A 14,871-nucleotide genomic window follows, 5' to 3' on the forward strand; every position below is an offset into this window, starting at 1 on the left:
TGGGGGCCCACCTGAAGCAGGAGGTGAGGGAGAAGATTTGGAAAGGGGAATACGTTGATATATTTTCATTGCTCCCTTTAGAGCGTTTTAATCTGGATAGGCCCCGTAAGGAGGAGAAGAAGGAGGAGGAGGAACGGCGGCGGTATCGGCTGATACCGCGGTCATTCACGAACTGGCTGCAAGCATTTGCTATTTTAGCTAGTGTGATTGGGGAGAAGGCACCTGACAATTGTTCAGGCTTGTTTTGTTACATGGATGCGATAGGAGAGGCATACCGTGTGTATGGGGGCTTGGCTTGGCTCAGGTACGATGAGCAGTTTAGGCAGAGGAAGGCTGTTCGCCCTAACATACGTTGGGACCATAAGGATATTGCTTTATGGTTAAAGGTGACGGCTCCCACAAAAAGTGGGCAGCCCTTTCGTGGGGACGGGGGGGGGGCCGAGGGAGGCCACAAATGGGACGGCCATGCAGAAGGGACTCTGCTTTGCCTTTAATGACGGGTCATGTCGTTTTGGGGCAAAATGCAAATTTAAACATGAATGTTCCTCGTGTGGAGGGACCCATGGTGCAAATAAATGCTTCAGAGGGAAGTCACGGGACGGTAATTCAAAAGGGGGAGACACCGGTTCGGCTGGAAAGGATGCTGGGCTATCTGCGTAGGTATCCTGACCAGCAGACAGCCGTGTTGTTGGAGGAGGGGTTTAGGGAAGGTTTTAAGATACCTTCCGACGTGCAGGTTTCAGGGGGCTTGAGGAGGAATTTGAAGTCTGCAAGGGAGCATCCAGAGGTGGTGCAGGATAAACTGCGTAAGGAGGTGCAGCTAGGTCGTATGGCTGGACCTTTTGGGTCGGCACCATGGCCAGATTTGATAGTCTCTCCATTGGGGGTGGTGCCAAAAAAGGTGGCGAACAAGTTTCGTCTTATACACCATTTATCTTTTCCAAAAGGGGCGTCGGTCAATGATGGCATTGACCCTGACATCTGCTCGGTGGTTTATACATCGTTTGACGCGGCTGTTTAGTGGGTGAAGCGGTTTGGGAAAGGGGCCAGATTGGCAAAGACTGATATTGAATCGGCATTCCGTTTGCTGCCGGTTCACCCAACCAGTTTGCGTTTGTTGGGTTGTTGTTGGGACGGGGAATTTTTTGTTGATCGTTGTTTACCGATGGGTTGTTCTTTGTCATGTGCTTATTTTGAGGCCTTTAGTTCCTTTTTGGAGTGGGTGGTTAAGGATGTCTCTGGGTGTAGTTCAGTTATTCATTACCTAGATGACTTCTTATGTATTGGTCCTGGGGGAACCGGAGTATGTGACTTATTGTTGAGGACTGTTGAAAGGGTGTCGGCAGACTTTGGGGTCCCGCTTGCTCCAGGTAAGACGGAGGGCCCTGCGACTGTGATCAGTTTTTTGGGTATTGTCATTGATACCGAGAATATGGAGTGCCGCTTGCCCGAGGAGAAATTGCTGGGTTTGAAGGCCGAGGTAGGGAGGGCATTGCTGTTGAAGAAGATTAGATTGCGGGAATTGCAATCCTTGCTGGGCAAATTGAATTTTGCGTGTCGCATTATGCCTATGGGACGCATTTTCAGCAGGAGGCTGGCAGCAGCGACAGCAGGGGTGGTTCTTCCTCATCATTTTGTCAGATTAGGTAGTGAGTTGAAAGGGGACTTGCGGGTGTGGGCAACTTTTTTGGAAGCTTTTAACGGTAGAGCTTTGTGGATGTCAGACACATGCGTCGCTACTGAGCTAGACCTTTTCACAGACGCGGCCGGGAGTGGTGGGTTCGGGGCATATTGCCAGGGACATTGGTGTGTAGGCCGGTGGCCGGAGTCTTGGGTGCAGAGAGGCATGGTTAAAAACTTGGCATTGTTGGAGTTGTTTCCTATCTTGGTAGCAGTAGTTGTTTGGGGGGAGCTATTCCGCAATAGGAAGATTTGTTTTCACTGCGATAATTTGGGGGTTGTCATGGCTATTAACCAATTGTCGGCATCTTCACCGTCAGTGGTCACTATTTTGCAGCAGTTAGTATTGGAATGTCTGGCTTTGAATTTGTGGGTTGTGGCTAGGCACGTTCCCGGTGTCTCTAACGGCATTGCGGATGCTTTATCTCGTTCACAGTGGGAGCGTTTTCGGGAGTTGGCACCAGAGGCGGACAGGGAGGGGACCGGGTTCCCGAGTCGGCTCTGGGCTCTGCTGGACGGGTAGTCGATCAGCTCATCAGGGAATCCTTGGCCCCGAATACATGGTCGGCATACAATCAGGAATGGCGGAGCTGGTTAGAATGGCGTGAGGTAGTAGGTCTGAAGGAGGATGATGACGAGTTGGCTGTCTTGCTATATATAGGCCATTGTAAGGAGATTGGTTGGTCAGTGGCAAAAATCACGCGCTGCATGGCGGGCTTGGCTTTTGGGTTTCGTGCAGGCGGCAGGCCTGACGTCACTAAGAATTTCCTGATTGCGCAGGCTTTAAAAGGTTGGAGGAGAGGTCATGTCGTACAGGATCAGAGAAGGCCGGTGTCTTTCCAGTTGTTACAGAATATGGGCATGAAGTTAGGGGAGGTCTGTAGTTCCAATTTCGAGGAAAGGTTGTTTGGGATAGCCTTTTCGCTTGCCTTCTTCGGGGCACTGCGGATTGGGGAGCTCGTGAGTCCAAGCGTGTCCAGGCCGGGAGGTTTGTTAGGAGAGGATGTGGATTTATACTCGGATAGGGTGGAGCTAGTGGTGAGGAGGTCTAAGACGGATCAGTTAGGGAAGGGGAAGAAGGTAGTTCTCTTCTCTGTACCAGGCTCAGATATGTGCCCGGTGGCACGGCTGAGGATATTTAAGGAGGTCAGAGTGGGCAGGGAAAGGGATCCTTTGCTGATGCATGCGCATGGATCCTTTTTATCACGGTTTCAGTTCACAAGTGTGTTTAGAGCAGTCCTGCGGACGTTGGGCCTCAAGGGGGAGGAATACGCGGGTCACTCTTTCCGCATTGGGGCCGCAACTGAGGCTGCTAGAATGGGATTTGGGGATGAGTTGATTAAGCGTATTGGGCGGTGGGAATCATCTCGCTTTCGGTCTTATGTTCGTTTAGGGGATTGTTGAGGTTGACCGTGTTTTTTCTGTTTTAGGGCAGCCTCCGTGCCTGATTTGGATTTTAGGACATTCATATGTCTTTTGGGGAGCTTTACGGGCTGATGTCAGACCGAACGGCCGCCAGCTGGGTTTGGATAGAGAGGAGGCAGTGGTTCGCTGGCTGGGAAAACGCGGTATGGTATGGAGTGGAGTGCTGCAGGAATTTCACCGTTTTGTTCGGCTCGATAGGGTTCCCGACATATTAGTTCTGCATGTGGGCGGGAATGACCTTGGGAGCAGACCATTTAGGGAGTTGATACGGGATATCAAGTTTGATCTCCTACGGTTATGGGCAATGTTTCCGGAATTAATCACGGTTTGGTCAGACATCGTGCCACGCCATTATTGGAGGGATGCGAGGTCGGCTGACAAGCTCAATAAGGCACGGATTAAAGTTAACAGGGCGATTGGGCGCTTTATGGCCAGAAACGGAGCTGTGGTGGTGAGGCACAGGGAACTTGAGTCTGGTGCCGGGGCATTTTGGAGAGGTGACGGTGTGCACCTGAATGCTGTGGGGATAGATGTTTGGTCTTTGGGACTACAAGAGGGAATAGAAACAGCGTTCCGGATGTGGGGGGGGCGCACGGGGTTAAGGGTTTAACCTCGTGCTTTGTGGCGGAGGGGGGTCCTCGAGGTTGGTGGCATTGAGGCTTAATTATGCGGCGGGGAGGGCCCCATGAGGGGGCTGGACTCCCCTGGGTGAGGTTAATTAATGAGCACTGGGTGTGTACAATTGGTGCCCTCGAGCCAATCGCTATCGGCTGGGGGTAAGAGCTCCTGGAAGTGCTTAGAGGTGTGGATATATATTTATTGAGGGCCTCGGGGACCACCTTCCGTGGGAATGTTTTTGGATTATTGTTTAAAATTGTATTGTTTCAATAAAGATGGCTGCTGTGGCCAATTTTATCCAACAAGAGAGTTATGTCATTTGTGGGGGGTAGTTGGGCACAGCGATTAGACAATACCCTGTCATGTAGGAGCCGGACTGGAGGCAAAGCCTGGGGGTAGGCTCCCCTGACAGGGTTTGTAGGGAGCTGACTAGCAGTTAGTCATAGGAGGAGTGCTTAAGGAGAGGGTCATAGGGGGAGGGGCTTAACGGGGTGTTGGAGGGGTTTATAAGCAGGGTTCAGGCAGGAAATAGGGGTCACTGGGAGATTTTCTCAACAGCTCCCACCCACCCTTCCCTATTTTTTATAGTTTAGGTAGAATATTTGATAGGATGTCTTTTTGTCACAGTGGCCTGTGCGGAGGGGGGTCCTCGAGGTTGGTGGCATTGAGGCTTAATTATGCGGCGGGGAGGGCCCCATGAGGGGGCTGGACTCCCCTGGGTGAGGTTAATTAATGAGCACTGGGTGTGTACAATTGGTGCCCTCGAGCCAATCGCTATCGGCTGGGGGTAAGAGCTCCTGGAAGTGCTTAGAGGTGTGGATATATATTTATTGAGGGCCTCGGGGACCACCTTCCGTGGGAATGTTTTTGGATTATTGTTTAAAATTGTATTGTTTCAATAAAGATGGCTGCTGTGGCCAATTTTATCCAACAAGAGAGTTATGTCATTTGTGGGGGGTAGTTGGGCACAGCGATTAGACAATACCCTGTCATGCCTCTTAAACGTTATTTAGTGATAACAACAGGCTACAATTCAGTGATAGGCTGTTGCCTGTGTTCTGACCCTCCCCACAACCAGGAAGTTTGTGGGGAGAAGATTGTAGAAGAGTGCACACGTTTTTTGGAGCATTGCAGGTGAAATTAAAATTAATCAAACAGCAGAATGTAAGGAGCTGCAAGACCCTCTCACATGCTGAATTACAGCAGAAACAATGACAAAATCCACAGAGACATGTGCTCTGCCAGCCATGGTGATTGCTGCACTAATCCGTCCCAGCCCCTCCCCCTCCTTTTATACTGTGAAAACATCATAGGTGTGTGCCTTTTTAACCCTGAAAAGCCCATTTAAAATGACAGGCACTTATTTCTGCTGTAAAAACGTTTTGAACAGCTTAAACGTTTTACCTGCAATGGGAATGGTACTTAAATGGTATTTAAAACGGTAATCTGCTGCAGTGGGAATGCTAATACCGTTTTAAATACCATTTAAGATTACCAGTACTTTAAACTGGTCTGCAGTGGGAAAGCAGCATTAGTAGCAGTTATAATGATGATGATAATAATAATAATAATAATAATAATAATAATAATAATAATACAATTGTAGTAGTAGGTGGTCATTTTAGTAGCAATAATAATAATAATAATAATAATAATAATAATAATAATAATAATAATAATAATAATAGAAGAATGTTTGCCATGTCCAATTTTTCTACTTACCATGGTTGATTTTCCAGCCAGTCACCTAAGTGATACCGCACCCTCTGGGGAAAACATCCATACAGGTTTTCTAACTGTTCCTGAGGCATTTTGGACACATAACTCCAAACAGTGGAAGTTTTGGCCATATTTTGAAACATGCCGCCTGCAATAAATAATCAAGAACATTCTGTAAATAAATCTTCTGTTTATACTTTGGTTCATATCATACTGCAACAGAGTGTGGAATTATTGGTGGTCAATACATAGAAATTTTTAATATGACAGCAGATAAGAACCATTCGGCCAATCTAGTCTGCCCATTTTGAACCATATTGTTAGCCTTAAACCCTTTTTGTTCCTTATCTCTTTGTAAGGATAGCCTTAAGGCCCATACATACTGGGCAATTTTGAGCTGAAAGCAGTTTAGTTTTGTCGTTTGAGCTGGTTTCAGCTCAAAAGCCGCCCATTGTGTACAGGGCAGTGATAGGTGGTGAGCGCTCATGCGCGCGTCCGCATCATCACCAGCTGCTGCTGCGCATCTGCTGGTATTACCAGCAGATGGGCGATGGGCTGGACGACTTCCCATCCTCTGTAAAATCACTTAGACAGGCGAAAATTGCTGTGTGTATGCACTGAGCAATTTTCAGCCGAGCAATTAATATGGTAAATATGTATGCACTCCTGTATCTGATGACATAGAACAAAGATAAATTCCTAGTGGCGCATCATTGGTTAATTATTGTTTTGTATTTGTGGCCATCTTGCATTTGGCCTGTAACACAATTAGCTGGTTGGCCATACACTGCTGCGGTGTCCAGTTTGTGGAGCACTCAACGGTGATATACAGATGGAGCGCTCTCCATCCAGCCAGGGGCTGTTAAAAGCTCCCGCCAGCCACCAGTCGTCGCCAGGGGGCGTGCGTGCATGACCCGCTCGCAAGCCCCGTTGCGACAGAGCTCCCCGCCACCCCTATCGACGGTCCCCATCACTGCCCCAACCCCCCCACCCCTAACCCTGCCCATCTCCCTTAAGCGGAGATCCGGCTCCTGACGCCCAGTGACCGGGACACGCATGCGCGTGAGACCATGCGCGTCCCAGTCTGATGGAGTCCCTCTCCACCATCGTTCCCAGCGGAGATGTTCTGGCGAGTGCCGGGCAAAGACAAGAGGGGCTCTATCTGTATAGACTTATACATGTGGGAACTATATACTGGTAACTTTCTATTTAATAAGTATTTTGTTTATTATGTATTGTTGAATATTTTCTTATCATTATGATAATCCAACTGGTTAGTGTAGTTCTGGGGGTGAGGTCTGTGATGTCATTCAGGTGTGCACAGGTATTTATAGGCTTGAGGCCTAGCATGGCGGACTGGATTTGGCAAAGGGCCCTGTGACAAACATTTATTATTGAGAAATTCAGAAAAAAATATTAAATTAAGTAAATAGGGCTTAGAGTATGTAATTATAAGCCCATGTCTTTAGATGTGGTGAGGGACAGGATTTGCTTCATAACATATGAGCATAACATAAGCTATGATTGGCAGTCAACTCAGGAAGTTCAAACTGCCGTGGGAACTCCTAATGCTCTTCTACTCTGCAATTATACAATCCGTGATCTGTACCTCAATAGTCTGGTATGGCTCGGCCTCGGCTTATGACAGAAATAGATTACAGCGAATCGTAAGAGCAGCGGAAAAAATCATAGGATCAGATCTCCCGGCGATTGAGGACGTGTATAGTTTAATGGTTACAAAATGTGACGAAAGAATTATAAGTGACCACTGCCACCCTGCAAATGACCTGTTCAGAAGGCTACCATCTGGCAGGCGATACAGCTCCCAACTGGCAAGGACAGCCACAAAAACAGTTTTTTTCCACAGGCAACTTCAATAATAAACTCACCCCATTGCGCTAATTTAGGCACATGAATCTAAATACAATGCTGATTACCTCCCCTTGAAATGATCCTGTTTTTTATTTTATTTTTTATATTGGTCTGTTATGTGTCTACACTGTGTGGGAGCAGTGGTTATCGGTAACAAATTCCCTGTGTATTATGTATGCTGTACATTGATATACTTGGCAATAAAGTGATTCTGATTCTGATCATAAATATTTGATTTGGTACTGGACCACCAACTCAAGGCACCTCTGCAACTTTCCTGAAGCACCCCAGGGTGACTAGGCACACAGTTTAATAATCACTGAGCTAGACCACATTAGACTGCAGGTGGGGCAGATGTAAAATGTGCTGTGAATTTTACTGTACATGAAACAGGTGTGTCTAAACTAAAATCTAAATTGCAGTGTGTGTATAAAAAGAGCTGCCTAGCAATTCTGGGCTACATGCCAAATACATGTTTTTGCACCTCTGGCATTACATAATGCTTTGTTCCAGATATTGTACAAGGTTACTTGTTTGGCACTGCTCACAACTCAGAAGTAGGGTGACATTTAATAGGATGAGAGATACAGAAAGTGAGAGATTTGGTAAGATATCTCCAGTTTTTTAAAGCGGCAATGATTTACACTGCAAAATCAAACTGGTTTTGCAGAGTAAATGATTGCCGCTTTAAAAAAAGTTGGCATTATGATTCTCGCATCCTATTAAATTAGAATAGTATGATTCCAATTTATTAATTTACAATCACAAATGCCCAAGTCCTAAAGCAGCAAGGGAAAGTAAACTCCATTTATAGATAACGATCCACAAGGTGTAAGTAAACCTCATGCAAATGCTTCATGTTGAGAACTTATCTGTCAGCAATAATGTGCCTCAACACAGATAATCTTCACAATGTCATTGGTTAGTAGTATTCAGCCAATAACAAGTGTATGGAGGTGTGTCACATAAATTGCTGAAAATCTGACAGCACATAATCTCCTTTATAAACAGGCACTTCCACTTTCAGGTGTAACCTTACCATACAGTTAGAAAATATAGGAGATTACTTTATTTAATAAGGGTACCCCAAACCGCTAGACGAAGAAGCAAGAAACCAAATGCTGAATAGAACCAGATAGGGTAAATATCCCTGTAAGATAATACTTCATTGACCAGTGCCTGATTAACCAATAGGCTGATTAGGCTGCAGCCTAGGGTGCCAGGACTGGTGGGGCCGCTCTGCAGGTGACAACTAAGGAATAAAATGAAGGCCTAATTTATTCCATGTGCGCTCCCGCATCATGGCCGCTGTCCTTTGCCCTGTTTAACAGGACAAGTGAACTACTTTCCACAGTCTCCTACTGTGGAAAATGGTTCACCCCCGTGAAAATGGCTGGGCCGGGTGAAAATGGCTCAGTGTGTATGCATTGAGCAATTTTCACATAATCGTACACGCCCAAAAATACCCAGTATGTACATTCCTTTAAGGTGACTTTTAGAAGGCTGTACTAATGTAACGTACTGATGGAACCAGTATTATTTTTCAGCAGAAACCATTCCTGGACCTATTTTTCCAGAAAAATAGTATTGGATGGAACCATTACTTTATGTACATTCATTGTGCTACAGCACCAGCTGGGCAGCCTTATGCCCAAGTCTACTTCACACACCACTGTTACACACAGTGGTCCAGTGCTGGTCCCGATCAGGGCCAGACAGCCAGGACATCAGCTTCTGTTCTCACAATGTGTTCCTGACCTGTCTTGCCTTACATCCTGAAAACTTTCCTTGCATTGCCTTGCATCCTGAAAACATGTTCTACCTGGTATCTGGTTATCTTCAACGGTCAGATGAGTAATGGTTCCAGAAGAGTCATTTGATATGCCAGCTTTCCATGAGTATATTCCTAATCCCTACCTCCAACCCTATCCCTTCCCCCTAGTGCCTAACCCTAACCCCCTAGTGTCTAACACTAACCCTTCCAGCCCAAGTGGTCCTGGATTTTCTAGAAGAGGCCTCTCATGAGGAGCACCAAATCCAATGTAGGCAGAACCAACACCAAAATAGGCGGCATTAATACATGACTACACGACTTCACCTGTGTGTAAGTCATTGGTTTCAATGTGATTGGCAGTCTAGTGGCCCCCAGACCTTTAAGCTGTTGTGTCAAACCACAAGCATCGACTTTTTAAATAATACCCCACCTCTACCCACTGAGACTGAACACAGACCCACAAAACAACTCAATCAGACAAACAACTCATTACCATAACCCCCCCAATATAAATATCTTCACCCCCTGCCCCAGAATTACACCTCCAGATAGCACCCACTCCTGTCCCTTTCACATATATCCCAATGCATATAGATGGGCACCCCTTATTTGCATAATGAGGTACTCTGCTCTGTGAATAGGCAAAGGTTGCTTGTGTGGGAGACAGAAGGGGGCGGGGCCACTACTCTGTGCAGGGCTACATTAAAAAAAAGTAATTGGCTGACAGGTGGCCTCATAGGTGTGTTGGCCTACCGGGAATCTCCACAGTGTCATGCCTGAGGTGTGTGTTTGTTGTAAACAGCTGATGTAAACTGGAAGGTGGGTTCCCTTAGGAACTTTGTCCACACATGTCCAGCGCCTGAAGGCATGACCAATGATGGAGGAAACTGGAAGTAAAATGAAGTTGTTGACCTAGACTCAGTAGAAAGAAATTAGTCATAACTGATAAAGTTTTTGACTCGCATATCACCAAGTAGAGTCTTTGACCGCAATAGAACCGGTATGGAATGGAATCAGCAGGAGCTCAAGAATACATGTTGTCGCAGTTGTCCGATGATGACCATCAATGAATGGATAAAAGGTGAGTATTTGAGGAGGCACTGCGGATAATTCACAAGATACTTAACTTACCAATACCGCAAACACAGAGTAGGGTACATTTGATGATGATGGTTACCGATGCAGGACACCGGTGGTGAATGGTATCGGCACCACACCCTGCAGTTAATTGTGCAGAACTGCAGCAATGAAGAAGGGGGGTGGGGGGGAGGTGTTGAATGGTTTCTATAATCTAAATGTGATTTTATATATTATTTTAGTATATTTTTTGGTATATGTATTTTTTATTGTGTATCTTTATATGTTTGTTAGGTTAATATATGCTGGTTCCAAGTATGAATGGGAATAATAGGTCCCTATTTACCATGTATTTGGTTCCAATGATATGCAAATGTATAATATTTAGTATTGCACATTGCATTTCTGTTTTTTGCGTTCCAGCTACTACTCCACTTACTCTCTGGTAATTCCCCTACAATAAGCGTGCACTAGCTAGGTGGAGCTCAGCTTCTCCCGCCAACTTCCAGGGAATTTTGCTTCCCACATAGATGGGGCGCATGATTCACTTTCTTCCTTATAATCCCCTTGAGTTGAGCTCACACTGGCTAACTGGAGAAGCGTCCTCCCCCGTAATCGCTATTTCCAGATATTGTCATAGGCACTTCTGGCGGATATGGCGATACAACATTTACCCCTATTTATAGCCACTACATAGGCTTAATGTTCATAGGAGGATGAAATATTATTAAATGCCTACATGGTTTTTGCAGCCACTTCCAATCGACGAGTAAACACTCACTCTTATGGGGTTGTCTTAATACCCAGAATACCCAGTAGGTATAAAAGTAGATCTGGGAGATGATATTGGTACACCTTGAGAAAGACAATATATGTTGAAATGCGTTGGTGTTTTTTAAGAAAGGGTTCACACCCAGTACTTGAGAACTGCATATGGTGAGCTTGTCCGGGTTCATTTGCACCTTTGTAGACCTTTTCTATGTTACCATCTTGATGTGGCACCCTGCAATTTTTTAATTGAAGCCTTTAAATAAATTTGCTAAATTTTTGAAGTTTTCAGAGAATTTATTAAGCCAGAAAACTGGAATATAAAGAACCTGCTATATGAGGATACCCATCAGGATCGTGTAAGCACTGGTTCCCTTGATTGCATGTTTGTTGGAAACACTACGGTGAACCTTAACACTACGGTGACCGTATGAAGAATTTCCACCACCCATACATAAGAGCGAAAAGAAAAGACTTTAAGGGCTATATCTTGTATTTATCATTTCTAAGGTTATTCGGTAAGAATGCAACTGAGCATTAGATTTTATTGCAGAGAGTGCTGCAGTATGGAGAGCAGACACGCCAACCAGATGTCAGATTGCCTGCAGCATGTATACCTGGATTCCCCCTCCTGGGAGTATAATGCAGAGAAAACCAGGAGATACTTGAGAGGTAGGAAAGTATTTCTAATACCCCGATTCATGACACCCAGTAAGGTCTATGCCCTATCCGCTCCTGCCAAGCCCATAGTTGCCTACTTTCTGGCTGCCTTCCAGTGTGGGGGCATGGCCAGAGCAATTGCATACGTGTGGCCACCCCCACTGTGCACTGCTGGTATTTCAGGCATTGCACAGCATGGAGTGGGGTTACAATGACACTATTTGCGTTGTGAATTGTTCCCACAAACCATTCCTGCTGGGGGGGGGGGTCACAAGTCACTGCCTGCATTCCGGAAGGCCTGGTGGAAGACCCAATTTCCATTCCATTCCAGGACGATAGCCATGCGAAGAGAAGCGGTGCATGTCGACATTCAGGTAAAAAAACAGTGTGCACATTGAGTGTTTGGGGTGAACATCTCTGCTACTAACAATACCAGCAATACCCTTAACCAAAGACTTATGCTTTTTAGAACTGTATTCCATTTAAAGAAGCGCCCATCAATCAATTATATGTGTGTTTGCATTGTTAATTGAACTTTACTAGACTTTAGGTATGAACGTTACTAGACTAGGTATTTAGTGTTCATATCACTAAATACCTGCGTCATCCATATATGTTTATGACTGTATTTGCATGTACTGTTACACAGAGTAATAAGAAGATTACAACTGAAATAGGCAGGAGATTTTGGTGCGGCTGATAGACTTTTTATATTGTAGCATGTGCCAATAGATGATGGAAGGTGGAGCTATGCACACTCCTTTGACGGTGTACCCCCAAATAAATTGTACTGCGCACGCCTATGAGAATGTGTATATTTAGAGGTTTCGGGTGCCCTAGGCTAATACACATGTAATGCTGCTAAACACATGTGTGCTCAGGGATCCGCCATTCATACTGCTCATGTACATGTAACGAATGTTACACTGTTAGGCGCCTTGGCCGCCTACCTGTTGTGCTCCTTCTGCTGTTCCTTCAAGAAGCTCAGGGACAGGGTCTGGCGGTGGCGATCGGCGGTCGGAACTGGCAGTGGAGAGGTCCCTGGGGCACCCTGAGGTGCCTGGCAACGCCCCAAACTTCCTGCTCATGATTGACGGCAGGCTGGCGTTGGGTCATTGCTAGGCAATGCCCTGAACTTCCGCCAGAAGTCTCACAGCAGCACGGCTCCCACGCCTGTAGGCGGGGAGTTTACTATTTAAACTGGCTTCTGCTGTATTATGGGCTGGTTATAGTGTCTTGTGTGCCTGCTCAGTAGTGCCTCAGTCAATGTGTTCCTGGTTAATGTTCCTATATCCAGCCAGTCTGCTGCATATCTCCTGTGCTAGTCTATCAGTTACCATCTCAGATAAGTAAAAGGGTTTTTGCAGTAGAGTGCAAGAGAAGACTGATTATGTCTTACCTGGGGCTCACTTATACGATGTATTTATGTAGTATTATAAATTTAAAATATAACTTTTATTTTGTAAAACTTTTTTTAAAAGGAAGGGTGACTTTTGTCACTTTTGTGATGTTGGGAGTTTTTTAGAGGTACTTCTGTTCCCACTCAATGTATTGTCCCAATACAGAAAAACATACATTTTTACTCATCTAAGAGCCTTATTCTAGTTCATTCTTAGAGGCAAATTCCTTCTCAGATGGACAAAACCATGTGCACTGCAGGGGGCAGATGTAACAGGTGCAGATAGAATTAGATTTGGGTGAGTTATTTTGTTTCGGTGCAGGGATACTAACTGACTGCTTTATTTCTACACTGCAATATAGATCTCACTTTGAAGAAAAACCCCACCCAAATCTAATTATATCTGCACATGTTACATCTGCCCCACATGCAGAGCACATGGTTTTGTCCATCTAAAGCTGCATACACATGCTTAGATTTTTCCCTGTGTTCGATTCGATTTTGCTTATAGAAGCAAAATCGAATCCACATCGAATGGTTTTTAGGACACTTTCGATCTGCATTCGATTCTCAAAATCGTTTTCTCAAAATTGAATAGAAAAATCTACTGTGCAGCCAAGGAAATCTCAAATTCGATCCAGTAAATCGAATGAGTACCTTGTGCCTCCATTGTGAAATCGAAATCGAATCGAATGCAAAAGTACAGATCTAATGCCAAATTGAATGGGATGATCTAATGCCAGATCTAATCGAAAATAATCGAATCTAACATCAAATCTAAAGCAAATCTAAGCGTGTGTACAGGGCTTTAGAAGGAATTTGCCTCTAAGAGTGAACTAGAATAAGGCCCTAAGTATCAAGCATAGGTTTTACTCATACAATCTAAAACATATAATTTTGTTCTCCAGTCGCGAAAATGTGCTCTTCAATGTGTGGACTATTAATTTGTGGATTTATCTTCTTTTGTCATATGATACGTATGTGGGGCAATCCTACCTGCTTTACACCTCTGAGTGTGCACAATTTCTTGTCTCCCAGATATATAAATTCACCACAGTGGTTTTTTAGGCTGGATAAGAGGAAAGTAGTGTGCTTTTGTATCACAAAGTATCCGTTCTGCTTTCTGGTATCTTAGGCTAGTATCAGATACCAGATGAGAGAGAGATAAAGTTGTGTTTCCAAACACTAATGGTTTAGATAGAGGGCAGTTTTGGCTTCTGCTTGACCCTGTCTATAGGAAAAGGGGTCTGAGGTAATATGGAGGTATAGAATGTTCTGCTGTCGGGCATCAGCATTGATTGCCTCAAATGCCGGATGAGAGACACTCAGCCAATTACTCTCAGTTTGAAGTGATAGGTCAAGGTAGTAACTTATGCTTTTCTGAAAGTATTCCCTGTCACTCTCTCTGTTACTTTTAGTATTGCAGAGAATAGTGTCAGGTTGTCGGAATGAAAGAGTTACCAATGGAAAAAGATAATGTTTTTTTTAGAATAGGACAATTTCAGACTCTATAGATTGTACAGTGTGTACTGACATCTAGTCTAAAATTGTATTCAATTTGTTTAGAAGAAGACAGGTAAGTATAGCTGGTTTGCAGTGAATTTGCAATAAACACGTTTTACAACATAATTTCATCCTTCCATGGCAGTTGTTTTGTAAATCATAGATGTTCAATCTGGCTGATTAAGCACAATTGTCAGCCTTGGTTGCACACCAAGCACTTGCTATGATAACACTAATAAATCAGGGTTTATAGTTCCTTGTCAAATACAGAAAGTCCAGACAGCAGATTGGAAACAATTGTTGTACTATGTGGTGGACGCGTTGTCTCACATAAGACCTGGGAGCATCCGGGTTGGAGCCGGCCTAACCAGCTCCT

General features: G+C 44.9%; 1 protein-coding gene across 3 annotated transcripts in view; it reads right to left on the reverse strand.

Moving 5' to 3' along the window:
• Positions 1-14,871, reverse strand: part of STAT6 (signal transducer and activator of transcription 6) — a 186,675-nt gene that overhangs the window by 73,943 nt on the left and 97,861 nt on the right. For all 3 annotated transcript variants that reach the window (XM_083169345.1, XM_083169347.1, XM_083169348.1), the window contains exon 3: positions 5,446-5,590. In XM_083169345.1, the coding sequence (XP_083025471.1) occupies positions 5,446-5,585 (140 nt within the window). In that variant the 5' untranslated portion in view covers positions 5,586-5,590. The remainder of the gene's footprint in view (positions 1-5,445; positions 5,591-14,871) is intronic.

The sequence above is a fragment of the Crinia signifera genome, chromosome 2, assembly GCF_055691185.1.
Source record: "Crinia signifera chromosome 2, ASM5569118v1, whole genome shotgun sequence".
In the NCBI taxonomy this organism is placed as follows: domain Eukaryota; kingdom Metazoa; phylum Chordata; class Amphibia; order Anura; family Myobatrachidae; genus Crinia; species Crinia signifera.